This window comes from Mus caroli, unplaced genomic scaffold, assembly GCF_978045245.1.
Source record: "Mus caroli unplaced genomic scaffold, Mus_caroli_1 scaffold_18, whole genome shotgun sequence".
Taxonomy (NCBI): domain Eukaryota; kingdom Metazoa; phylum Chordata; class Mammalia; order Rodentia; family Muridae; genus Mus; species Mus caroli.
Genome location: NW_028227273.1, coordinates 47,313,189 through 47,340,104, shown reverse-complemented (window position 1 = coordinate 47,340,104; position 26,916 = coordinate 47,313,189). Strand labels below are relative to the sequence as shown.

Sequence of the window (26,916 nt, the reverse complement as noted above, 5' to 3'; positions counted from 1 at the left end):
CAGCCCCATTCTGTCTGTCTCCTTCCTATGACCTAGGATTTCTCATCCCCCTGACTCAACCTCTCCAGTGCTAGAGTTGCCAGCATTCTCCCCCATGCCTGTTTTCTGTGGTGCTGGGGATTAAACCCAGGTCCTTATGCATGCTGGGCAAGCACTCTGCCTGCCGGGCCACCCCCATCCTCAGCCCCAAATCAGGCTTTGACTCTGCTGAGGGAAACTGAGTTGCCATAGCTCTGGGGTTGACAAGATGAAATTGAAAGTTGGAGATGGGTTCTCCATACTGAAGCTAGCTCTGCAGATCCCCCCATGACTGAAGGCAGTGGAGGGGAGATGGGTGGTGTGAGAGCCAGCCTAGAATATGCTGACACTCAAACCTCAATCTTAAACATTTCTGGTATTCGCAGGTCACAGCAGGCCTCAACATCCTCTGTTCCCAGCCAAGATGCTCCTAGATGCAAAGGGACCAGCTTTGGGGAAAAGTGAACAAGCATTTCAGGGTGTTCCTTGTATGCCAGGCTGTGTGCTTCACCCTTATGGTCTCACTAGCAACCTCAGGCGTAGCCCCTGGCCTTCCTCTTGGTCCAGGGCTGAAGAAGCTGACTCAGCACATTAGCCTCCGCCTGCCAATCAGGGCCATTGTTTTCCCACAGACTAGCAATTACACCCTTCTGTTTGCAGTGTGAGCTCACACACCCCAGCCCTCGTCCTCTCTGGGTGACCAGTTTGATCCTCTCTTCAGTTAAGTGGCTTCCTTCTGCCCCCTCAGCCCAGCCCTTCCCATTCACCTTCCCGCCAGCTGTTAGGGTGGACGTCCCTGAAACACTGCAGCTGTTAGAGCCTGAGGCGACACCCAGTGGCAGAACTCTTGACAAAGAGAGAGCCGAGCCGGACACCTTGGGTTAAGTTCCCTTGCAGCACAAAAACAAACCAACCCTATGTTTCCAGTCTCCCTTGCCCGCCCAGCTCAGGATCCTGCGGGGGCAATCTGGTAGCCACTGCTCTGGGCTACAGCCTCTCAGACATTAACGTACATCCTGTTTTGCATGAGAGATGATAAACTAAGCTAAGAGAGGTGTGCCTAATAACACTCCCCTGGGTAATGACAGGGAAGATGGCTCGGGATAAAGGCACTCGCTGCCAAGCCTTACAACCTAAGTTCCATCTCCAGGACCCACACGGTGGGAGGAGAAAAACAACTCCTATAAGTTGTCCTCTGACCTCCACGTGGGCCCTGTGTCCTGTGAATGCTACCACCTCCACTCCTCCCCAGATAAATAATACGTAATTTAAAAAGAACTAGACAGGACTGGAGAGTTGGCTCAGCCCTTGTGTCTCTTCCAGAGAACCTGGGTTCTGTCCCCAGCACCCACACAGTAGGTCTCAACCTCTCTCTTCTGATCTCTAAGGGGACTGGACACGGCACACATACACACAGGCAAAGCACTAAAACACAAATAAATACATTTTAAATTTTTTTAAATAAAAAAAAAGATAACAAGGGATTCAGACACTGGCATTCACAAACTGCAGGCCCTTCTTTTTTTTTTTTTTTTAAGTTTATTTATTTTATTTATATGAGTACACTGTAGCTGTCTTCAGACACACCAGAAGAGGGCATTGGATCCCATTACAGATGGCTGTGAGCCACCATGTGGTTGCTGGGATTTGAACTCAGGACCTCTGGAAGAACAGCCAGTGCTCTTCCCCACTAAGCCATCTCTCCAGCCCCCTGCAGGCCCTTCTATTCATTCGTTTGATTATTTACTTACTCATTCATTCCTTGTTTGTTTGTTTGTTTGTTTGTTAAAGCAAGGTCCTGTGTAGCCCAGGCTGGACTTAAACTTGTTACCTGGCCGAGGCTGACTTTGAACGCCTGATTCCTGACTCCACATCCCAAGTGCTTTGTGAGATTATAGGCGTGCAATACCACCCGTCTGGCTTTGTTTGGCTTTCAGTTTTTATTTTTGAGACAGGGTCAGTCACATTATGTAGCTGGCCTGTAACTCACTCTGTAGGCTTGAAACTGCGATCCTCCTGATTCCATCCCGCCTCCGAGCGATAGGATTTAAGGCATGCGCCTCCTGGTCCAGCTGTTTCTAACTTTAACTTTCTGAAATGTGTCCCTCCCATTTGCCTCCTCCTCCAGCAAACACTTTTACTAGGTTTTAATTTATGTTTTCAAAGTTTCTCTGTGCCAACAAAAGCAAATAACACCATACTTGCCTGTCCCTCTCCCCTTCCCCAAACAGCAGAACGCTGACACACAGGGGCTGGCTTATCATTTCATCTGAGATACCTGGGGAGTCAGCGGGTTTACTCATCTCTCTTCTTTTCCAGAGATGGTATTTTATGCGTTGCTCAAACTGGTCTTGAACTCCTGGGCTCAACTGTTCCTCTTCCCTGAGCCTCCTGAGTGACTGGGACATGTCCTATTGATATGTAGAACCCTTCCAGGAGAATGACATTATTATACCATTGTGTGATGTGTGATTTACTCGGCTGCCTCCTGGTGGCCACTTGGTTGTTTCTGAGGTGTCTTCTTTAACTATTAAGTGTATTGCCTATTTATTCATGCATACAATGTGTTTTAATCACCCAACCCCCTTTTCATTGAAATATGGTGTGTGTGTGTGTAGGTGAACGCAGGCACACTCACACATGCATGGGCTTTGCTATACGTAGAGGCTAGAGGCTAACTTTAAATGACTTCCTTGATTACTCTCCACTTTATTTATTTATTTATTTATTTATTTATTTATTTATTTATTTATTTTGAGACAGGGTCTCTCACTGAGCCTGGAACTCGGAACTTCAGCTGGACTGGCTCGCTAGCAGCTTGTGGGAGCCACCTGCCTTTGCATCCTCACCCCTCTTGCACTGGAATTACAACTGCTCACCACTGGGCCTGGCTTTTGTAGAGGCGCTAGTAATTTGAACTTGTGTCACATGCTTGCACAGAAAGCAGTTTACCCACTGAGCCACATCTCCAGGCCCTCGCCTGCTTTCTGAGCCCTCCACACTCTGGCTAGCCTTGTAGCAGTTCATACCGGAGACCCAGCTCCATCTAAGCCCCTGCAGACACCTCCTGTATGCTCTCCCTTGGTGCCCCAAACCACTGTGTTTAGTGTTTCCTCTCCCCTTTTTTCTCATCCCTTTCTCATTTATCTTCCTGTGGTTCATCTCACCATGGCTCTGTCTGCTTTCCCAAACAGCCTTCAGCACCCCGAGGCTCAGAAACCAGGTCTTGGATTCATCTGGCTCCTTCGAGGTCCAGGGCTGGGCACACAATGCCTTTCAAGAGCATTAAGCACTCAGTGGGTGCTATATATGGTTGGAGCCAAATGGGATGGTGACTCTGCCTGGCCATGGGCTGGGTCTAAGAACCCAGAAGTTATCCAGAGCAAGAGAGACCTCTTGTCAAAGCCTAGGCCTTGTGCCTGAGCACTTAGAGCGCTCAGGTAAGCCATGACAATATCCAAGATCGAATGGGGTTCCTTGTGGGATTGGGGGGCACGAGAACCTTGTATCCTTTCCATTGGACAGTAGGGGAGATCATGATGTAAAGGCAAAAGTAAAGATGGCTCAGTAGGTAAAGGTGCCTGCTGCTGAGCCTCTGACCTAAGTTCAACTCCCCTGGGACCTACATGCCAGAAGTTGCCCTCTGAGCTCCACAGGCACATGGTGCCATGCTCATACATGCACAGGCACACAAGTAAATAGACGAGATGATAAAAATGTTAAGAGGGCGAGGTGGGGTGGGGTGGGGGAGGGAGGTCAGTAGTTTGCCTCTTGCTTTCAGGGGACCATCCCAGTACCCACATCTAGTGCTTCAGAACTCCCTGTCCAGAGCTCTCTTCTGGCATCTGTGGGCACTCCTACGTCGGTTATACACAGACACATAAATAAATGAAAATAAATAAATGAACTCTTTAAATGAAGAAGAAGGGGAAAGGATAATGGCTTTGCGCACTGTCCTGGCTGGGCTCTTTCCTGTCCCGGTGACATCCGTGTCTTCCTACACAGGCAAGCTCCGTTCTCCATTTTTAGAAACCTTCCTGGACTCGGCAGCTCCTGTTGACCTCTGGTCCTGTGAACTTCTGCTATTTGTGTTAGTGACAGCTACGGCAGTGCTGCACTTAGTCATCAGAGGACCGCCACCTCCAGTCACATAGGCCTGTCTTCCTGCTGAGATCTAAAGATCCTTATGGGATAAAAAGTCAAAGAAAAAACCCCCTGCCTCATTCTCTCAGCATACTACGTGACCACTGGAAGGTCTTCCGTGAGCCCTGTGTCCCAGGGCTGCTGTGAGCTAGGAGGGGAGGGCCTTTACCACAGTCAGGTCTCTGACCAGAAACATTTGAAGAATATAGGTTTTGGGGTCTTTGGCTTGTTGGTTTGTTTTGTTTTTTGTTTTTTGTCATTCTGGCTTTGATTGTTGCTTGTTGCTTATTTTGAGACTGGGCCTCTTGTAGCCCAGGCTGACCTTGAACTTGGGATGATCATCCTGCCTCTACCTCTTGAGTGCTGGGTTTATGGGCCAGCACCACCAAACTACATTTATGTGGTACAAGGACTTGAACCCAGAGCCTCGTGCCTGGTAGGCACGCACTCTGCCAACTGAGCTACACCCTCAGTTCCCACGGAGTGTCTTTTAGAACGACCCTCCCCCCAGGGTTGGGACTGTAGCTCCGTGTAGAACCTTTTCCTAACATGTCTAGCATGTTTGAGGTCCTGGGTTCTATTCTCAACACTACCACTGCTATTAAAAAATATTAAAAAAAAAAAAAGTCCCTTCCAACCTCCCACCCCAGTGGCATTCCACCCTGCCCATCTGGTTTACCTGGAAAGCATTCTCTACACAGTGGCAAGCCCTAAGGGCATGGCTCTTCTCTTCCTCTGAAGCTGAACGAGACTTCTCAGAAATGTCACTATCGTGGAAAGCAAACAGACAGGGACCTGTTAACCTGAGAGGTTTAAGTGACAGGAGAGGAAGAGGCAGCATGTGGCTCTTGGCTGCGCTGTGGTCAAAGCACAGAAATAGCAAATGGTCTCTGAGGGAGAAGGGCTATTTTAATAGGGACGGGGGCTACTGCATGATAACTGTGTGTTGCTGTCATATGTCTTTGTGTGTACGTGTGTGCAGTGTGTGCATGTACATGTGTGTTTAGGAGCATTTAGAAAGCCAGACACCATCACTGTTGACTGAACTGGTTTTGTTTTTGTTTTTTAAGATTTATTTATCTGTGTGAATACTGTATTTGCATGTATGCCTGCATGACAGAAGAGGGCATCAGATCCCATTAAAGATGGTTGTGAGCCACAGGGTGGGTGCTGGGAATTGAACTCAGGACCTCTGGGAGAGCAGTCAGTGCTCTTAACTGCTGAGCCATCTCTCCAGCTCTGACTTTTTAAGTTTTAAAATTATATTTATTAGCTAGATATAGTGGTGTACCCCTTTAAACCCAGCCCTGGGGAAGCAGAGGCAGAAGGATCTCTATGAGTTCCAGGCCAGCCTGGGCTATATAGAGCAAGTCAGGACTGAACTAAGTCAGCCTTGCACTAAGCTGCATCCCCATCTTATTTTTTATTTATCTTAAATTTTGAGATAGAGTCTTGCTAAGTTGCCTGGGCTCGTCTTGAACTCGCTATGTAACTCAGGCAGTTCTGAACTTGACGCCCTCTTACTTCAGCCTAAATAGCTGAATTACGAGGCTGAACCACCAGGCTGGCTCCAAATATATTTTTTTAAGGTTTTATTCCTGGGGCTGGAGAGTTGGCTCTGAGGTTATGCACACTTGTTCCTGCAGAAGACTTGGGTTCAAGTCCTACCACCCTCACCCTCTGAGGGTACCAAGCAAGCATGTGAGTCACATGTGTACGTGCAGATAAAACAGCCATACACATCTAATAATAAAAATTTAAAAGACTTTATTTATGCCTAGCCTGGTGGCACACACCTTTAATCCTCTGGAGGCAGAGGCAGGTGGGTCTCTGTAAACCCAAGACCAACCACAGCTATACAGTAAGACCCTATCTCAAAAAATATATCTTTGAGCCGGGCGTGGTGGCGCACGCCTTTAATCCCAGCACTCGGGAGGCAGAGGCAGGCGGATTTCTGAGTTCGAGGCCAGCCTGGTCTACAAAGTGAGTGCCAGGACAGCCAGGGCTACACAGAGAAACGCTGTCTCGAAAAACCAAAAAAAAAAAATATATATATATATATCTTTAACTGGGCGTGGTGGCGCACGCCTTTAATCCCGGCCCAGCACTCGGGAGGCAGAGACAGGTGGATTTCTGAGTTTGAGACCAGCCTGGTCTACAAAGTGAGTTTAATTTTAATGTGTATGAGTATTTGCCTGTGTGTGTGCAGTGCACACATCTGATCCCCTGTAACCAGAATTACAGATCATTATCCGCTGCCCCGTGGTTGCTTTGAACTGAAAAGACAGCCAGGGCTCTTTACTTCTGAGCCATCTCCTCAGCCCCCCCAAATCTGGTTTCTAAAAATTACATTCATAGTCAGGCATGCAGTGTACCTTTAATCCCAGTACTTGGGAGCAAAGGCAGGCAGATCTCTATGAATTTAAAGCCAGCTTGGTCTATATAGAAAGTTTCATGCCAGCCAGAGCTAAAAGGTAACATTTTGTCTCAAAAGAATATTCCAGGAGAGAAGAATCTGGTGTCTATAAAATACCAAATTTTCCAGAGCTGTGTTCAGGGCATGATGCGGTCATCGTGTTCTGAAACAGACTACAATGTGGTTATCCACACAGGATCAGGCCAATGAGATCCATCAACTTTCTGATAGGCAGCACTAACCAGACCCAGTAGATTTAAAGTGAGGGAGACAGGGAGGAGGGGAGGGGAGGGGAGGGGAGAGGATGAAGAGGAGAAAGGATGGGAGGGAGGCGTAGGGAAGAGTGGGAGAGGGAGAGCTTGCATGATATGCTCAAGACACATTGTTTATGTATGAAATTGCCAAAGACTACATTTTATTTCATGAAATATACATTAAGCTGGGGCTTGGTGGTCTGAGCATTTAATCCCAGCACTTGGGAGACAGAGATGGGATAGTCATAAGTTCAAGTCCAGCCTGGTCTACAAATTTCAGGACAGCAATGGCTACATAATAGACAGACTCTGCCATAGATAGATAGATACATACATACATACATACATACATGTATGTATATGACATATATGGCAGGGTCTCTCTAATATACACACTATATAATGTATTAAATATACTATCTTTAATATATTAATAGTATACACAATATAAATAATAAACAAGAAATAATATGAAATATATAAAATAATTATATATTGAATATGTTAAATATTTAATATATTAGTATATTAATATATATGGAGCCCTAACCATGAGGATAGTTTCTTCCTGTGTTCTCTAATGGTACAGAAATTAGCCGGGCGGTGGTGGCACACGCCTTTAATCCCAGCACTTGCGAGGCAGAGGCAGGCGGATTTCTGAGTTCGAGGCCAGCCTGGTCTACAAAGTGAGTTCCAGGACAGCCAGGGCTATACAGAGAAACCGTGTCTCGAAAAAACAAACAAAAAAGAAAAGAAAAGAAAAGAAAAGAAAAGAAAAGAAAAGAAAAGAAAAGAAAAGAAAAAAAAAGGTACAGAAATTTCTTAACTCTACCTGGCCTCTAACTTCCTGTGTATTCATCATTTGTATTCATCGAAGTCTCCCTCGCACATGTCAGAGGGCCCACGGGATGCTCTGGGCCATGCTAGCTTGGCCAGGCAGGTACTTTTTCTGGGACGCAAGAGTCATTTCTAAACTGTCCACCCTTATCTGCTCAGGAAGGGCTCACAGACTCAAGGAACTCGCCTTGGGCCTTTCCTGGTCCAGAAAAAAAAAAAAAAGTGGGGGTGGATCGGGCGTGCCGGTGGGGAACCCGCGGCAGGGGGCGGCTCTGCTCCCCGGCAGGGCGTGGGCCGGGCGAGGTCCTCTGCGCAGCGCACCGTGCCAACAATAGGCTGTTGTGGAAGGAGGCAGGAATGTGGCCCGGGGAGTTGGGCGGCGGGGCGGGGCCGGCTCCGGACGGCAGCCTCTTACCTGTCCAGGTAGCTCGCATTTCCAGGCGAGCGGCGGCGGCGCCCGCACCACCTGTCGCCGGGTGCGCGGGCGGGGAACGCGGCTGGGGACCATGGCCTGCTAGTGTCCCCTGGGAAGACGCTGCGGGGTTCAGTCTGGGGCAGGACAGGGCTAGGGACGGAAGGTCCTTCCCTCGGGGACAGATCGGCCTGCAGCAGCATGAAAAAGAACCAGACCATGCAGGGCACTTTCAGCAAACTCTTTGGGAAGAAGCACGCCCACCCCTCCACCACGTCCCTCTACGCCACCAATCCACCCTGGATTTTCACCCACGAGGCCCAAGAGGAGGGAACCAGGGACTTTGGTGAGTGCACCCGGGCTGGGAAAAAAAAAAAAAAAAAAAAAAAAAAAAAACAAGGGAGAGTTCCCCGTGGCGCCTCTTCCCTCCTGGCTCTGGCGTCACTTGGGCGCTGGGAAAGCGGGCTGGGGCAGGGACACGTTGGAACCTGTGGACCGGCCGAGGAGATGCTGGGAAGGGGGAGGAGGCGCGGCAACCCGAGTCAGAGAGGTGCAGGGGACCCCTGAAGCGAGGCCGGCGATCCTTGCCGCCCTCACCTGCCGTCCCCTGCCCCACTTCATAACCTTTGGTGGGGTTTCTGTTTGTGCGGCTGTCTTTGCTGTGTCTCCTACCACATATCCGCATTCTGAGTCAGAGATCTAGACGTCTGTCCCTAGCCCTTTCCGCTTCCTCTGTCCCGCAGAGAGAGAGCCTGCCTCAGGTGCCCTTGCCGTTCGTTCTGTTTGAGAAAGGAAAGTCAGCGAGCAGGCCACTGTTAGCAGATTGCCAGCCATTTGCGACATCAAATTAGCTTTGTTTGGTTTGGTTGGGGGTGGGGAGGGAAGGGGGCTGAGTGTCACAGGCTCTTGCCAGGTCCTCTTGGATCTGGGTTGTCTATGGTCTCCGACTGAAGAGTCAGAGGTGGGACAGAGGAGAGCTCGGACCCTTTGAATCAAGAGTAGTGTGTCGTGCTCGCTTCGGCAGCACATATACTAAAATTGGAACGATACAGAGAAGATTGGCATGGCCCCTGCGCAAGGATGACACGCAAATTCGTGAAGCGTTCCATATTTTTTAAAAATTAAAAAAAAAAAATCATTTGTTTGAAGCAGCAAAAAAAAAAAAAAAAAAAAAAAAAAAGAGTAGTGTGTCTTTGCAAACTACTGGAAATAAATTGGCCCTTCCCCAGCTCCGGCTATGGCACACTTCTATCTCTTTGTCAATCTCCAGTTTATACACTCTTAACTGGGGGGAACCCCGGGAAAATGGGGGACGGGTACTCACTTCTTGTTTTTGTTCCATGCTTCTGGTGTCTGAAGTGGGAGACAGGGGTGTGTCACCAATCACTCCCTCGTCGTCGGGGAGCGCCTGCCGTCCTCATCACCTTTATGGTACTTGGAGTTCTGTTCAACACCCAAATGATTACATTGGGGGTCAGGGCAAGAGCAAGATCTCACCTTTCCCTGACCTAAAGATCTCTCACCAGCAGGCAAGCAAAACTGAGAGTACACCCTCCCGCCCTTTGGGGGCCTCTGCGGGAAGACAGCCTGTAGGTGCATGAGGAAGAGAAAAGCCATTTCTGAGGGAACCTAGCCTCAGAGTGGAGAGGGAAGGCTGTCCCTGACAGAGCACAGGTTTCAGTAATGGGGAAGAGAGCAGGACCCAGTGGGGGCGTGTCTAGGCAAAGAAGATACCAGTGCAGGCAAGTGAACCCTAAGAGGACTCTGGGATGCCCCAACACCTTCCTTGGCCTGAAGGAAGACATCAATAGCAAACTGTCACCCACCTTTCCTAAGGTGCAAACCCTCCTAAAACGTTTGATCTTTGACTCACTGAGTTTCTGTCTCGTGTAAGATGCTATTATTGGCTTTCTGGATGCGGACGCCAAAGAACAGGGATGTTACAGAACTGGTCCAAGACCGCACGATTTAAATGGTAGAGCTGCGATTTTCCCAGCGGGTAGAAACAGATGCTCTTCGGTAGACACCCAACTCATGTGGCTGTCACCAGCAAGCAAGTGAGAGAATTTCCAGTACCCCAAAGTCTTGCTGGCAAGAGAGCCAACATCTGGACCCAGGCAGAGCCCGACTCTAGCAGGCTTTCTGACTTTTCTCTGGAGGAAGGGATTTGGGGGTGAATGCCTGAAGAACCAGTCCCCACCCACCACCACCACCCCTTTCTCTTCAAAGAGTCTCAGAACAGCCTCTCCACATTTCCTCCCTATTTTGTCTGGATGATCGGACTGTTGGTCGGAATCAGGCCTGGAGAGAGAACAGGGACAGGATACCTTGACAGCTCTTAGCAGCCTAGGCAGGGCAGGAGTCTAGGGGACAGTTCCTCCCTGTCCCCAGGGCAGGGCTGGGCCTTCAGCTGACTCAGCTTGGCTGTGCGTGCCTGGGCTGGGGTTTGGGAAGGGTGGACATCAGCCTGGCTCTCCTGTGTTCTCCAGTGTTCCCTGGGATGCTCACAGGCAGGACCAACCCTCCTCCTCCTTGCTACGGAGGTTTGGGGTTGATGGGGATTCTGGGATGGCAGTGGGTAGGCCAGCCTTCCCTCTGTGTCAGCGATAGTGCTTGCTCCTCCTTGTTTGCTGTTCTGTGGGGACAGTACTGAGTCTTAGCGCCGTGCCTCTCAAGGCCGGGACCCTCTTTACAGCTCCTCATGTCGGGGCGATCCCCTGGCCATAAAAGTATTTTGTTGCTACTTACATGACTGTAATTTTGCTAGTGTCATGATTTGTCATGTAAATATCTGATATACTGGACATCTGATATGCAACCCCAAAGGAGTCTCGGCCCACAGGTTGAAGGCAGCTAGCTTAGACTGCCTGTGGTCATGCATATAGCAAGCTTTCAAGACACAAAAGGAAACTGCTTCAATGAGGCGTTAAGTAGCTGCAGGAGACTGTTAGAGTCTAAAGTAGCTGCCGCTTAGTGTCTAAATCATAGTTTATTACACTCAAATCATTGCAGCAGCTTTTTTGTTGACCTGCTGTGTTGCCCCGGGGTGGCCCTGAACTCCTGGACCCCATTGATCTTCCTGCCTTGGCCTCCCAATAGCTGGGACTACAAGTGTGTGTCACTCACTGTGCCTTGCCCATTCCCATTCTGAACTTTGCCTGTTCCTGCCTACTGCATTTCCTTGTCCTCCAGAGGCGGTTCTCCAAAGGAAATGGGCAGGAAGAGGCCACCCTGAGGTTTCAAAGGGGTGGGGCATTCCAGCTCTAAAGAACCCCGGTGCTGGGTGGGGGGCAAGTGGTTGACAAGGGTGGGGGTAACCAGAAATCGATGTCCAGGTATGTGAAGGAATTGAGCTTGCTGGCCTGGGGCTACAGCCACGTCCCAGGTCCCAGTTTGTTTGCACAAGGACAGGCTGGGTGCAGATATAATCCAAACAGGCGCAGGGGGTGCTGGGTAAATTTTTTCTGTATCTGGTGATTATAGCCCTACTGAATACAATCACAATCTTTTTGTTTTGTTTTGTTTTTTTTTTGGTTTTTCGAGACAGGGTTTCTCTGTGTAGCCCTGGCTGTCCTGGAACTCACTTTGTAGACCAGGCTGGCCTCGAACTCAGAAATCCGCCTGCCTCTGCCTCCCGAGTGCTGGGATTAAAGGCGTGCGCCACCAAGCCCGGCTCCGCAATCACAATCTTTTTTTTTTTTGGTTTTTCGAGACAGGGTTTCTCTGTATAGCCCTGGCTGTCCTGGAACTCACTTTGTAGACCAGGCTGGCCTTGAACTCAGAAATCCGCCTGCCTCTGCCTCCCGAGTGCTGGGATTAAAGGCGTGCGCCACCAAGCCCGGCCGCAATCACAATCTTAATTAAGCCTTCTGCCACCCAAACCAGGGCTTCAAACGGCTGCGCAATTGTCTTTTAAGCACTTGAGAAAATAGATTCAAATCTAAACAGGTCTTTGTAGTCCTTTTTGATAAGAAACGGGTCCTCAAAAGCAGCCGCTGGGACTACCACAACCAAGTTGTTCAAGCTTCCAGCTCCTCTACTCCTTGTGGCCCCTTAGTTGGATCCTTTGCCTGCTGCTAATCCTCTCTATCCCAGCGGTGGGAAGCAGGGACTCTCCTGCACAATTCTACCAGACGAACAGAGCCTTCCCTGCAGAGCCGCCAGACACACGTCAGATGCAAATTTCTCAGGCCCAACCTCCCGGCTAGCATTCCCTAGGCGCCTCATTCCGAGATGGTTCTCTGGACCAGCGGCTCATAGGATTCTTGGGATTTCCTTCCCCTTCTGGAGCTGAGCTGTCGGCTTTCTCCCGAGGACCCCTGCAGGGCACACAGCAGGCTGGAAATGAATGTGTGCTGAACTGTGACTCGTTCCTTAGCAGCATTGGGGATGATGGCTGCTGGCTAGCATCTTCTTCCAGGAGCTCTCCCCAGGCCACACACATTTTGCATACCAGGCCAGGCTAAAGGGTAACCAGCCATGACTCTCCCAGAGCTGAGCGCCTAAATCCAGCCAAGGCTGGGCTATCACTGGCTTATAGACAGCTGACTTGTGCTTTGCTAGGGTGTGAAGGACACTTGTTTACACTCCTGTCATAGGGTAAACACAGCCTGGAGGTGTGCTGTTAAAGACAGGCTGTGGTTTCCTGGTAGTGTGGCACCCCCCCTCTCCACCTCCATACTCTTCCCACACACACACATACCCCACACACCAAACATACACCACATACTCACAACACACACATACCCCACACACACCACATCAACTTCACACCACACACTATACACACACACCCCACATACACCAAACATACACCAAACACACCTCACACACCACATATATACACCACACACCACACCACACACTACACACACACTCACACTACACATGTACCACACCCCCCATACACACACACACACACACACACACACACACGTGCTCTCCTGTCTCTTTAACCCTCACTGTCCCCATTATGGAAGTCCCTCTTTTTGCTGTAGCTAACCCAGAAAGCAGAGTCGCCTTGACCCTGCAGATAGCTGCAGCCTGTAAGTTAATAATGACATATCAGCTTTTTCTTTCTCCTGAGGTGTCAGGGATAGAACCTGGAGTTAGGCAGTGCTGTCCCGTGGAATACACCCCTAGCCTGAATACTAGCTCTTCTATCAGCCCCATCGCCTGGGCTTGTGAAACCCGTCTATTACTATATATCTTCCCGAATCAAGAGTCCTCATTGTGCTGAGGGGGAAGCATCAAAGTGCACATGATCACGTGGCTCTCGTTAAAGAGCAGTTCCTGATTTGACAGGTTTGGAATGGGGGTATCCAGAGTTTCTAGCAAGTTCCAGGTGACATCATTGGACTGCTCTGAGCCCCAAGACACCAGCCTTCTCTAGAGAGTGAAAGGGTTACCTTTGCCCTCTTCAGGCCCCGTGCTAAGACTGGTGTCCTTTGAGATGCCATCATGTGTCACCTGCTTTGCTCTGGGCCCCGCTGCCCTACCTCTGTTCCACCCCAGCTGACACTTCAGTGTCCCCTCTGCCCTTGGACAAAGGCAGGCAGGCCTCTCTCTGGGTGCTTAGGTCAGGCCTGCTAAGGCTTGCTGGGACAAACTGGCCTTTTCAGGTTCCTGTCATGTGAACCTGCTAATTAGCGAGGAAGGGCCTCATTAATGTCATTTGTGGGCCACATTCTCATGGCTGCCTCTTGCTGCTGCCCTGGAAAGCCTGTGCTTCTCCAGCGGTGGAAAACTGGCTGTTCCACCCTCCCGCCCCAGTATACCGGGCCTGGTTTGTGTCTGTCATGTAGTGGACGTGGGGTGAGGGTGGGGGATGTTGGAGGGTTCCAGGTTACTCTGGGTCAAAGCCACGTCTCCTAAACTGAAACTCCATTCCTTCTTAGCACTTGAAATCCAGTAGATCTTAGGCAGTACTCCAGAGGTCACTTGGCAGGGGGTCCTGACAGTTTGGGGCTCTCTAGCTCTGCTCTTCCCCCTGATGGCTTCACTGTCATGAGCTTGGAAGGCTACCTACAAAGTTGGAGTTCATAATCCCCATTTTACAGGTGAAGAAACTGAGCCTGAAAAAGTGCCAGAAGTTCATAGGTATTGCCTAGAGCAACTGAGTGTGAGCCCGGAGGTATTGCCTAGGTCCTCCCTGTGGGCTACATCAACTACAGGAGACTCTCAAACTCTGCATTCTTCCGCTGCTGGGCTGGCTATGACCAGAGGGGTCAGACTCCAGTCATGTGGCTGGCCCTTGAGTACTGGCCTCTCTTGTTGGCCGGATGTGGTGCTGTGGCCATATGACCTCTTCTTGCTTCAGGTTCCACATCAAAATGGAGACTCTTGAGTATTTCCCCTGGCTGGCAAGATGGGCTCATAGGGGGAAAGGTTTCACTTCTGTTCAGTACCTAGAACCCATGTAAAGGTGGGAGGAGAAAACCAACACAGCAAAGCTGTACTCTGATCTCCACATGCATGCTGTGGTGCACACACGCGTGAGCGCGCGCACACACACACACACACACACGGGCATGTGATAGCTCAGAGCAGGAGGAGAGCCTGGCATGTTCTATGGCTATGGTGGGAAGCAGGGTGGTTTCCTAGCAGACATAAGGCTTGGGTTCAATTACTAGGACTATAAGATAAAGAATAGTGCCTACATCAGGCAGGGTAGCTCAAGCCAGTGAGGCCTGGGCCAGCCTGGGCTAGAGCAAGACCTTTCTTAAAGAAAAAAGTACGCGGGTCATAGTGTATGCTTAGTACAAGCTTAATATCAGTAGCTTGATATATGCTAGCCATTAATTTATCGATTGATTTTCTTGCTACTCTGGACAGATCTAGGATTTAGAGACTACAAGCTAAGTCACTGTCCCAGAATATCTTGACCTCAATGACCATGGAGGTCCATCACCAGATTTTGGCCCTAAGAATAGAAAGCATTTTACCAAAGGCTTTCAACCTGAATTCTGCGGGAACAGATGCAGATTTCATGGCTCCTTCTCTTGGGTGGAGAAGTAGGGAAAAAGGACTCAAGAGTCTGCCAGCAGCTTGTGGCTAGTCCCCGGCTTCCTAAGGCATCCCACAGGTAACACACATACACAGAGGCATGTGCATGCCCCACCCAGGACAGAGAACCAGGCATGCCCTGTTAGGGAACGACATCGAGAGCCAGGCCGTGTGAGATGCCACACTGACCTGTAAACCTGACGCTATGGGGGGCTTTGTGGCTTTGACCCAGTCCCTTCCACGGTGGGCCTCAGTCCTTCCACGAGCCAAGAAGGCAGCCCCAAGCATCAAGAGCTCACAATGAATCATGGCAAGGAAACAAGAGGCCATTTCCCTCTTGATGGTTCTTACCATGGGCACAAGTGCTCCTTATACTTTACAGGGGATGTGACTTGATTCAGGCTCGAAGCCTTAAAGGCTTAGCAGGAAAAAGGGGGAGGAGGGGACCAGTGGTGATGCTGATGGTGCTGGTGCTGATGCTGATGTTGATGGTGATGGTGCTGATGGTGATAATGTGCTTGTGCTTTCTTGGGCTTTTTAAAAAAATTACATTTGATTTAGTGGTGCATGTGTGCGTGTATGCGTGTATGTGTATGTGTGCGAGTGCACATGTGTGTTTCTGCGTCCTCAATGCCATTGTGTGGAGCAAAGGGCAACTGCAGCAGCCAGTTTTCCCCTTCTCCCATGTGGGTCCCAGGGATGAATCTCAGGTCAGGCTGGGTAGACAGTGCCTTTACCTGGGGCTAGCTTCCCAACCCTTGGTCTATCTGTGGTTTGGTTAAGACTCACACCTTGTTCACATGCTCTCGGCATCTTAGGACACTCCTAAAGGCCCTCCTGGAGGCTTCCCCTTCTGAGTGTAGGTCTTTGCCTTTTCTGGCCTTCCAAACCTCTCCTACCACGCCCCCCCCCCACGCCCCAGCCGGGGCATGCGTGACACTCCCGAAGCTTCTGGGCACACAGCCCCTTCCAGTGGACAGACTGAGTAGAGAGGAGGCTGCCTGACTGCGGAGAAGACAGGGCCTGGTTTTCTGACCGAGCCCTGTCCAGCCTCCTTCCAGGCACCCCTCTGCCTCCTTCTCCTCTGTCCCCGGCCTGAAGAGGGGCTGCTTTTCAGGAAGACCCACTCCAGTGTTCTTGACTCTGATCCACAGAGTTTCAGCTACTTCAAGAGGAAGTCCCCACTTGGGAGGGCTTCTGACAGTCTATGTGGTTCTGGTTCTTCGCCTTGAGTCTGGAGAGGAAAGAAACAATTTGACCTTGAGCTCTTGAAAAACCTGGCTTGCGGTGGCCATGCTAACACTTGGGTGGAGGAGGGCCTAGATTGAGCCTGTCAGCCTGCCCACTGGTCCCTTCCGGGTACAGTGGCCTGATGATGCACATCTTTATCCCTGCACTAACAAGGCAGAGCCGGTGGGCCTCTCTGAGTTTCACATCAGAGCTATATAAGGAATTTCTCTTTCTCTTTTCTTTCTCTCTCTCATACTCTGTGTGTGTGTGTGTGTGTGTGTATACATATATGTATACATGTATGTTGTGGGTCCTGGAGAATCACAAACAGGTTGCAAGCCTTGGCCGTTGGTACTTTTACCCACTAAGCCATCTCACCAGTCCAAGTTTTTGTTTTATTTTTGAGACAAGGTCTCAGTGTAGCCCAGGCTAACCTAGAAGTCACTGTATATATAGCCTAAGCTGGCTTTGAGCTAGTCCTAGCTAGCATTCCTGTGTCATCAGTCCTTTGACCACCAGTATTTGAGAGGTAAAGCCACCAGGGACCAATGCCAGCAACAGTGTCCAGGCGTCAAGGCTGGGTCGTGGGGCCTGTGAGACAGTGATGACAGAATGCCCACCCTCCCGGGCACACGAAGGGGTCGGGCTCGGAACAGGCTCTGTTCTAGCCACCTGTGGGCTTCGGCAGTCAGCGTTCCCTGCTTCATGATACCCATGGTCTGTGTGCACAGTCCACAGACCAGAGCCTGGCAAGCCAGACCAGGACATCATGTTCACTCCCAGTGCTCTGAGAACTGTGTTCTGGAACAATGGTGGGCACAGTGGAGCTGTTATCGGGGGACCCATGGGGGGATGGAGAGTCTCGAGTGGGCCCTGCCACCTCCCATCGCTGGGTACCCTTATTACATCCAAACCCCCGGAGTTTTCTGCAGCAGAAGTCGCCTGCACAATTCTGTTCAATTTCCTCCTAAAATGTGTACGGTGGTTTTCTAACCAGCACTGGGGGTCTGGTTAATTGGGATTTATTTATTTGGGACAAGGTATCGCGATGTAGACTTGGCTAGCTTGGAACTCTGCCTGCCTTTGCCTCCTGAGTTCTGGGATTAAAGGCATGCGCCACTACCCTGGGCTCTATTTAATTGTGAGATTCTGACCTCTTTCTTCTCTGGCTGGAGAGAAGAAGGTCTCTCCTTCCCTCAGGTCTGTTAAATAGGGCAACTGCCTTCTGTACGTATGACCCACAAAGCAGGAGGCCTGTGGATGTGACAGTACGCACGAACGTGGGAGGAAATGGCGAATTCTTATCAGTGGTGTCAAAGGTCGTGAGAGAGACTGGTTGAGAACCTTGCAACTCACCGGTCCGTGGCTTTAGATACAGCCCAGAGCAGGGTCTGGAGGGTCTATTCTGTGTCATCTTCCCTCCGGGTTAGGGATCACATTTAGTTCAGTCCCTCTGTGTACTGGTCGCACGTATACCCCCATAGCTGATATATAAAGTTGACACTCTCACTTCCGTTGGGCAGATAGGACACCTAAGGTTTGGGGGAGATTAAACAACGTTTACAACCAGTGGGATTTTTTTAAAATATATTTTTGCTGCACTAATTCTTTTGCTTTCTCTCTATTCTGCAGTCAAGGGTACACTGAAGCAAGACGATGGCACGCGCGCGCGCACAGACACACACATACAGACAAGGGCACGGACACACAATGGTGGTGGTGGGTTGGGGTCAGGAAGTGCTTGACCTAGAGAGGGGTGCTGGCCACAGGGGACAGCAGGTGGCTCCTCTGCTCTGCTTGTTCCAGATTAGCAATGCAAACACTTGAGAGAAATGTCAGATAAGCTTTCGCCCTCCACCACCCAAGCCTCGGCCTGGCTCTCAGGGGCAGGTGCTGTGTGAATGTGGAGGGCTGGAAGGGTACTGGAGGGTGTCAGGAGAGTGATGGTGGCTGTGGGCCAAAGCTTCAGGCACCCACCCCAGTCTGTTCCACAACGGGACCTCGCCATTGCCACAAGCAATCTCATCGCCACAACCACGGGATCTCACTGTGTTAGAGTGTGAAAGCCCACAACCCCAAGGCTTGGTTTCCTCTCTGGGATCTGCAGGTGGCCTGGACCCCTTCTGTGACGCCCAACTCACAACTCCCCTCTCTGCCTTTCATAGATGGGATCTATTATGGAGACAATCGGTTCAACACTGTGAGCGAATCGGGAACAGCCACGCTGAAAGCCCGGCCCCGAGTCCGGCCCCTGCTGACTTTCATTCCTCTGGTGAGTGTGTTCACTGCCCAGAGTCTGTTCCAGGTGGGCCACCTCACCTGCCAAAAATGGAGCAGGTCTGCCACATCCGCCTCGCCCACTGTCCACTCCCTTCCTTCCTGATGCCAACCCAGGGAGGCTTCTGGGAAGAGGCAGGGTTGACCAGGCCCTGGATGCAGGGAGAATGTAGTTGGCATTACTTGTGCCCGCTCTAAGAAATGCTGCCCAGTAGAGCATTGGCCAGGCAGAGGCAGCCGGTGTTATTTACAAGGGATGATCAAGAAGGGCTTCCTGGAGGAGGCAGAATCTGAATTTCCTCATAGGATAAATAGTTGTGACACTTGGGAGAAGGGCATTTGGGACAGATTCTTTTGTGTTTATGAAACTACAGGAAACCAAAAGCTCTCATCTTTTGTTCCAAGATAGCATCTTGCTAGCCCTGGCTAGCTCAAATTGCTCAGTGGTTTTCCTGCCTCTGTCTCCCAAGTGCTGGTATTACAATTTCACCGAGCAAAGCAAACATCTTAATATATATATATATATTATTATATAGTATATAGTATATATATGTGTGTGTGCATATATAATGTGTATGAGTGTTCTGCCTTTATGTGTATCTGTACACCATGTATGTACAGTGGTCACAGAGGCCAGAAGAAGTTATCTTAATATATATATATATATAGTATATAGTATATATATGTGTGTGTGCATATATAATGTGTATGAGTGTTCTGCCTTTATGTATATCTGTACACCATGTATGTACAGTGGTCACAGAGGCCAGAAGAAGTTATCAGAAGCCCAGGAGGCAGAATTACAGGCACTTGTGAGCAGCCGTGTGGATGCTGGGAATCAAACATGGGTCCCCTCTAGAAGAATAGTAAGCCATCTCTGCAACCCCAAATAAATAGCTTACAGGCCACAGTTGGGATTTTGCTCTTTGATAAGTAGAAGAGACTCCAAAGAACCTCTCAGGAGTCCTGGCAAGATGGCTCAGTGGGCCAAGGTGCTTGCCACCAAACCTGATGATTTAAGCTTGATTCCCCAGAACCCATGGTGAAAAAAGAGAACAGATTCCTGCAGCCTGCCCGCTGACCTCCACATTTGGGCTGTGGCATGTGCTTGCTGCCTCTCCCCCGTGCAAAATAAATAAGTAAATGTACCAAAAAAAAAAAAAAAAAAGCCCACTGGATAAATGGTTCTATTCTCCTAAGGCTGTCCAATCCAAGTCTCCTGTGTGGTTTTAGAGGGGCTCTATTAAAAGTAAAAACGAAACATCTTGTGTGGGTGTGGGAGTTCATGCCTACAGTCCCAGCACCTGGGAGGTAGGAGCTGGAAGATCAGGAGCTCAAGGAAGCCTGGCCTATAAGCCTGGACTAGGTGGGACCGTGTCTCCAAAAGGCCTAAAAAGCAAAGGAAAGTTAAAAACTAGAAAGAAAGAAATGTCCTGGCTTCATTTCCCAGTAACAAACACGGGCTAAGTGTGGGGGTTCCTGTCCCACAGCCCCAACATTTTGAGAGATGGAATTCCGTCATCCTTGGCTACATGAGACCCTGTCTCAAAACACAGCCAACAGACAAACAACCACGCCTTTCAGGTCATGTATTTTCTGTTTAAAAGTGACCTCTGAGGCTGAGGCTGTAGTTCAGTCAGCAAAGTGCTTGCTCGCGCCTCTGGATTCAGTCCCCAGCATCACAAAAAAAAAAAGAAAAAAAAAAAAGAAAAAACAAAAACACCAAACAGGACTGGCTGAGCCCGCCTGTGATTGAAGCACTTGAGAATTAGAGGCAGGGAGAGCCGAAGTTGAAGGTCATAGACACAGAATTGTCAGTTTCAACTAGAAGGTTAAAACAAAACCAAAACAAACAAACTCCTGCCCAATTCATATCCAGGGATGCTCACAACTGTGTAGAGACTCCTGTGGCCAAGGTGATGATCAACTGAAGTTAGCATCCTATTTCTAGAAGTGAATTCCAGGCTCCCCTCACTGCCTCATAGCGAATTCTGGAGATGGTGGTACAGGAGCTGCCACACCTGTCCCTGAACTGGTTAATGAATAATGACCAGCTCCTAATGTCCTGGCCCCTCCCCCAGGGTCAGTGAGGCCCCCTCCAGTCTCTTACATCTTCTCCCCGCCCAGCCTTTCCTGCTGTCCCCACTGCCCTCACCCCAATCTGGGCAGAACCTCAGGAAGTCTATGGAAGATTCAGGCTAAGTCAAGGCTTTTAGGACTGCTCGGACCTGGAGTACTGGGCCTCTTGAGGACATCCCTTGGGAACATTCTTTCTGCACAAACCAGGAAGTCCCCACTGTGCAGAATAAGAGAGGACTGACATGTCAAACTAATAACCGAAACCCATTGGGTCCATGGGAGTGTCTCGTACAGAGCCAGAACTGAACCCAGGAGGGACATTTACCACATTCCTTCAGTGCTGGCTAAGGTAGAGCGGCCTGCCTGGTCCCACCCTCCCTGAGAGCACAGCTAACACTGGAGTTCCAAAGAGCATATATCCTTGAACAGAGAGAGCCACCCCCTCCCTAACACACACCAAAAACCCCCACTTCACAGCCCGAGGCTCTAGCCCTGAGACCGGAAATGATTTGCATATTGTCCTGCAGAGTCCAGACCCATGCTCCCTGAGGCCAAGTCCCAGGTCCAAATGCCCCTCAGGCTGCCCTAACCTTCCCTCCATGCCCCACCTGGCAGCTTTGTCTTCCCCCTTCCAGGACCCTTGACAGAATTATTCCCACCTCCCTGGCCTGGTGCTTGCCACCCTCATCCTGTGTCGCCTTCTGGATCTTGGAATCTTCGAGGCCCTAATGAAATGGTTTCAAGGGTTTGAGGAGAGTTTTTAGCTGAGGACTCTCAGGATCCACCAAATTCAGACCCCTTGGCCTAATTGCTGCTCCGATCTTGCTTCAGGTTACGGGGCTGGAGTAGCTTCCAGCCTCGCTCACCACCTGCTCTGGGGATAGGTCAGTTGAGCAGCTCGTTTTTTCCTATCTGATCTCGGGGCCCCTTCCATAGGCTCTGGGCTTTCTTCCAGTGCCCCAGGTGCGAGTGTGGACTCACTTGTTCAGAACCCCAGTCCCATGTCAGGGTGGGAGGGTCTATGGGCCAGTACCTGAGCCTTGCCCCTTCTGCCTGGTGTGGTATTAAACCTCTAAGGGCCTCACTCAGTTCTTTCTTACCCTCCCACCTGCAGAGAGCACCTCCCAGGCCTGGAGGTGAGGAAGGGAAGCCACCAAGCAGTATCACCCTGGCAAACAGATGAGGCAGGCCCGGCCAGGGTCTTTGAGCCCTGCCTGGGTGTCTTCTGAATGTCCTCTCATCTTTTAAGAGCCAGCCAGGGGACAGGTTCAAAAAGAGGGTTGCCTTCAGGTGCCTTACTCTAAGAAATACTTTCTCAAGTCTCCATAACCAAAGGTCAATCATGAAACAGACCTTTGGGGTCCTTGGTCATCAGATCCCTGTCCCCAGTCCCAGCCCTACCTCGGGTTGTGGAGTGACAGAGGACCAGACCCTTGTTCTCTTCCAGGCCTCTGATTTCTTTGCCCTTTGGTAGGGCTGACTACTGTGAATCGTCCTCTAGGGTGTCCCCAGCGGTGAGTTTCTGTGCTAAGTGACTATACTGGCATGGGAGGGGGTGTGGCAAGCTCTTACACATGCCTCACACACAGATCCGGATTCTTCCTGGAGGAGGGTTGTTTTCTGGCCAGCAGGCCCACCCACCTCACTAATCTGGGGGTGGGGGGATGGGGGATGGGGGGTGAGGTTTAGAGCTACCACACAGGAAAAGTTGGAGGACCTCAGCTGTCATCAAGAGGGGACATACTGCCGCATGGTGGTACATGTCTGAGATCCCAGCTATGCAGACGCAGACTGAGGAGAGCTGAAAGCTGAGGATGCTGCTACGGTACAGGGCCATGTTACTAAATAAGGATACACAAGAGCTGGGGCGTGGCCCAGTAACAGAGCACTCTCCTCCTCGCATGCACCATAAGCTGGGTTCACTCTCTGGTGTGGGGTGGGGATAAGAACACAGAGACCTGGGCCTGTGAGAGAACCCGGTAGATAAAGGCTCTTGCCGCCCAGCCCCGTGACCCAAATCCAATCGCCAGGACCCGAAAGGTAGAAGGAGAGAGGTGACATTTGAGGATCATCCTGTGACCTGTGCACATGTGCATACTTGTACACAAAAATAAATAAATGTAATAAGATTAGTGACATAATGATGATGATGATAAAGATAAAAAATGCTGGACCCACAAAAGAGCAGGCTTGCCCTGGACTAGAGCAGGCTTGCCCTCTAGAGCAGCAGAGGCAGGTTTGGTGGCACACACCTTTAATCTCCGTGCCTGAGGCAGAAGCAGGAGGATCTCGGTGAGTTCCAGGACAGCCATGGCTACTTGGAGAGATCCAGTCTCAAAGCAAAAGGAGCAGCAGACCTTGGAGCTGGGTCTTGGCCACAGGCCTCAGGAAGAGCAACCTCTCTCCCCTACTTCCTAGGGAAAATGGAGCCCAGAACTCAAGGCTGAGGCTGCCCTATGCTAAACCCTGAGCAGTAGCTGATTGTCCCGGGTGACCTCTTCTCTGCACCCCATCTGATCCTGCCATCCCCGGGCTGATGCTTATGAGAAATTTGAAATTAAATGTCCGTGTGGTAACTATGGGCAAACTGGCTGGACAGGTCTTGGAGTGCCCAGGGCGGTGAGAGCTCCCAGGGTTGCCCTGCCCTCTGAGTCACACAGGCCTGGTCCTGCCAAGGGAAGGAAATCCCTGAGCTGCAGGAGAGACCTACGTGTCTCCTCTAGGCCCACTCCCTCTAAGTCCCTGATCGCCTGGGAGCCCTAAGATCGGCCGGAAAGCAGCCTCAGCTCTGCCGTGGAGCCCACCCAGACAGCTGGCTCGGAACACATCCCTAAACTCAAGGTGGAGACAAGGCAGGCTGGGTCTCACTGATCTTGTAGGTGATGTTGAATGGAAAGGCTATAGAGTCTGAGGTGGCAGAGCTCGCAGTGAGCGCAATGAGCATCAAGTTGGAGGTTTTACTGCCCTCCCACCCTCTTGACCCCTTCATTCACAAGAGTCCCTCAAAGCCAGCGACACCCTCATCCTCACCTATAAACAGCTGCCTCTTGGCTAGCCCCTGTCCTGACCTGGCTGCCTCAGGAGGGTTGACCAGGAAGATTTGTTAAAAGTGGAATCAGCTCTGGGAGACACTATATGGACGGTCGTCAGGGACCTGCTCCTTTGGCCCAGCTTACTGCTTGTCCTGGAGGGAGGGCTAGAGCTGAGACCTGGGGCAGAGGCCCAGCAGCAGCCAGGCCGCTATAGCTCTGACCCCAGGAAGCCAAGCAAGGACGAGGATGTGGGAAGCAGCTGAAAGCTTTGGGTTTGTTTGTTTGTTTGTTTGTTTTTTAGACAAGGATTCTTGCATCCCAGGCTAGCCTTGATTTCCTTATGTCACCAGTGAGCATCCTAAACTTTTAATCATGAATTTAAAATTCTATCTTCAGCAAACCCTTATTATGTCACCCTGGCTGGCCTGAACTCTCTATGTAGACCAGACAGGCATCCAACTCAGGGATCCTTATGTCTTATGTCTCTGCTTCTCAGTGCTGAAATTAAAAGTGTTAGTCACTAAGCACGACCATACACACACACACACATATATATATGTATATGTATACATATAATATACATATATACACATACATATATGTGTGTGTATATATGCATATATATATATATATATATTATATTCATTTATTTAGTGTATATGTATACTCTCCTATGCCTTGCTCTGTGTGTCCTGGAGACCTAACTCATCAGGCTTCCTGGCAAGAATCTTTACCTACTGAGCATCTGGCCAGCACACCCTTGAACTCCAGATCTTCCTGTCTCTACCCTGGAATGCTGGAATTACAGGCATGCACTACCATTGCCTGATTTATTGGGTGCTGGGAATCGAACCCAGGGCTTTCTGAGTGCTGAGTAAGCACCCCAAACATTCTGACAACTGAGGACACCCTCAGCTGAACTGGGGGCTTCCTGTGTTACCACACATGTAACTGTCTACCAAGCAGTCTACTGAGGAAGCTATCCCCAGCCCAGTTGAGCTGATAGCTGAAATCACCCGCCCATCTGTCTGATTCAGAGATCTTAGATGCTATGGAGGCCACGGCTGTTCTCCAGGTCTAAGTCATGTCCTGTCGTGGGTTTGCAGTGCTCTCCTGCCCACACTCCTACATTGCCCCCCACAAACCAGTGGCAGCCAGCTGGCCCTCACTCTGTTGAGCACCTTGATGCCTGTAAAACCCTTCTGTGACTCCCACTCTGGCTGGACGTGAGGAAGGACCCAAGCCGGCCTGGCTGTTACCTTGGAGCAGGGTCTGCTCCCTCCCCCATGTCCCTTAGAGCTCCATAGGCCACCTCCCGGTCCAGGGCACAGACAGGCTCAGAAGGAGGCTGGTGAGGAAGGCTTTCAGGCTCCAACACCAAGGTCAGCCATGCATTTACCTGCTGGCCCAACCTCTGGGGATCTACCCTTGGGGCTTGGCTGGACTCAGGAATCCCAGGCACGAGGATGTGTGTACCGGGGCAAGAGGAGGTCAGTGGGGTGGGATGGAGTGTGGAGCTCTCTCGTAGCCGGGGTGAGCAGCAGACTCTATCAGGCAAAACTCGAGGGGGGGGGGAGAGGTGGCTAGCTTGCTGCTTCCTCTACTCATTCTTTCCTCTCCCCTTTCTTCTCCCCTTTCCTTTCTCTTCCCTTCCACCCTAAAGTGATAACAAAGGGGACAGGAGAGGATTCCTGGTGACTTGTCCCTGACCGTAGGGAAACACCCATTTTCCCCAAAACATGTGCACAGAGGAGTCAGGGGGCCATGCCCTGGGCACAACATCTGGAGATTCAGGCTCTGACTAACCCACAGAGGGTTTTTGAGGTTTATTTATTTTAGTTTGTGGCATGAGTGTTTTTGAATGCATATAAGTCTCTGTGCTATGTGTGTGTGTGTGTGTGTGTGTGTGTGTGTGTGTGTGTGTGTGCTGCCCACAGAGTCCAGAAGACGACATTGGATCCCTGGAACTGTAGTAACAGCCTTCTAGTGCTGGCAACTGCACCAGGCCCTCTGGAAGACCCCTTAACTGATGGGCCTCTCCAGCCTCCCACAAGGGAGAGCCTGACAGCAAACACCTCCCTCCTCTGCCCTGCTTTTCAGGGTCTGTGGGCATGCCTCAGCCTCTGTAGTCCAACCATCCCAAGGTAGGTGGGGTCCACCCCACTTTATAGAGTCCAGACAAGAACGCCAAGTCCTGGGAGGCCGGAGGGACACCCACTGAGCTTTGAGGGGTACTGTCTCTGCCTTTGTGATAACTGTTTGGGATGTTGCTTAGCTTGTTGTTTGGAAACAGAACTTCATGTAGCCCAGGCTGGCCCTTGAACTCACTGATCCTCCTGCCTCTGCTTCCCAAGTGCTGGGAGGGGTTTGCTACTATACCCAGCTCATATTTTGTTTTTGTTTTATGTTTTGCTTTATCTCAAGATGGGGGTCTCCATATGTAGCCCAGGCTACCTTCCAACTTGTAGTAATCCCCCTGTTGCTGCCTTCCAAGTTACAATTACAGGTGTGTGCCACCGGTCTGTCTGCTTTCCTCTAGTTATAAAGACTGGTCTTTAAAGATAGCCTGATTTTGTTGTCCAGGCTAACCTGGGACTCAGCCTGGTCTTCCTGCTTCACTCTCTCTCCGTGGATCATGAGTATGAACCAAACACCCTACAATTAAGAATCATAACTATGTTGGGTGGGTTGGGTTTTTTTTTTAATTATAAATGAAATACAGTCACTTGTTAAGAAAGGAAGCTGAGGGGCTGCCCGATGGCTCAACAGGGAAAGGAACTTACCACCAAATCTGATGATCCCTGAGGCCCATACGGTGGGAAGAAAACATGATTCCCACAGCTTGTCCTCTGACCTCCTCCGCAAGCTCGCCGTAGTATGTGCACACACAAACATAAAGGAAAGTAGCTGGCATGGGGATTTGTGCGTATCATGTGGCAGATGGGGTACAGAGGCAGGAGGATCACCAGTTCAGGGCCAGTGTTGACTATATACAGAGGTAAAGACCAGCCTGGGCTACACAGGGCTCTGGTTTCTTCGTTTCTTTAAAGGGAGAAACAGACAAGGAAGAAAATAAGCCTGAATGTTCTTGGAGTCTTACCCCTCCCCTCCAGGCTCCCCAAATCAGCCTTGCCAGAGCAGTTGGTTCACTGCCCATGTCTTCCTCTGAACTGAGGCACCAGCCATGGACCCCGTGAGATGGCCCATGGCCCC

General features: G+C 50.4%; 1 protein-coding gene, 1 long non-coding RNA gene and 1 other non-coding gene across 3 annotated transcripts in view; 2 read left to right on the top strand and 1 right to left on the bottom strand.

Annotated features, from left to right (window-relative positions):
- Nucleotides 1-3,903: 3,903 nt before the first annotated feature.
- Nucleotides 3,904-8,881, bottom strand: LOC110283807 (uncharacterized). Its single transcript, XR_015045851.1, has 4 exons — nucleotides 8,678-8,881; nucleotides 8,084-8,271; nucleotides 4,841-4,928; nucleotides 3,904-4,201 (listed from the first exon to the last, which is right to left on the bottom strand). It is a non-coding gene; the product is annotated as an uncharacterized LOC110283807 (long non-coding RNA).
- Nucleotides 8,162-26,916, top strand: part of CUNH6orf132 (chromosome unknown C6orf132 homolog) — a 36,408-nt gene continuing 17,653 nt past the window's right edge. Inside the window, exons 1-2 of the mRNA XM_021149317.3 lie at nucleotides 8,162-8,426; nucleotides 18,481-18,587. Coding sequence (XP_021004976.1) covers nucleotides 8,282-8,426; nucleotides 18,481-18,587 — 252 coding nt within the window. The 5' untranslated portion in view covers nucleotides 8,162-8,281. The remainder of the gene's footprint in view (nucleotides 8,427-18,480; nucleotides 18,588-26,916) is intronic.
- LOC115029810 (U6 spliceosomal RNA) lies at nucleotides 9,089-9,195 on the top strand. Its single transcript, XR_003835368.1, has one exon. It is a non-coding gene; the product is annotated as a U6 spliceosomal RNA (small nuclear RNA).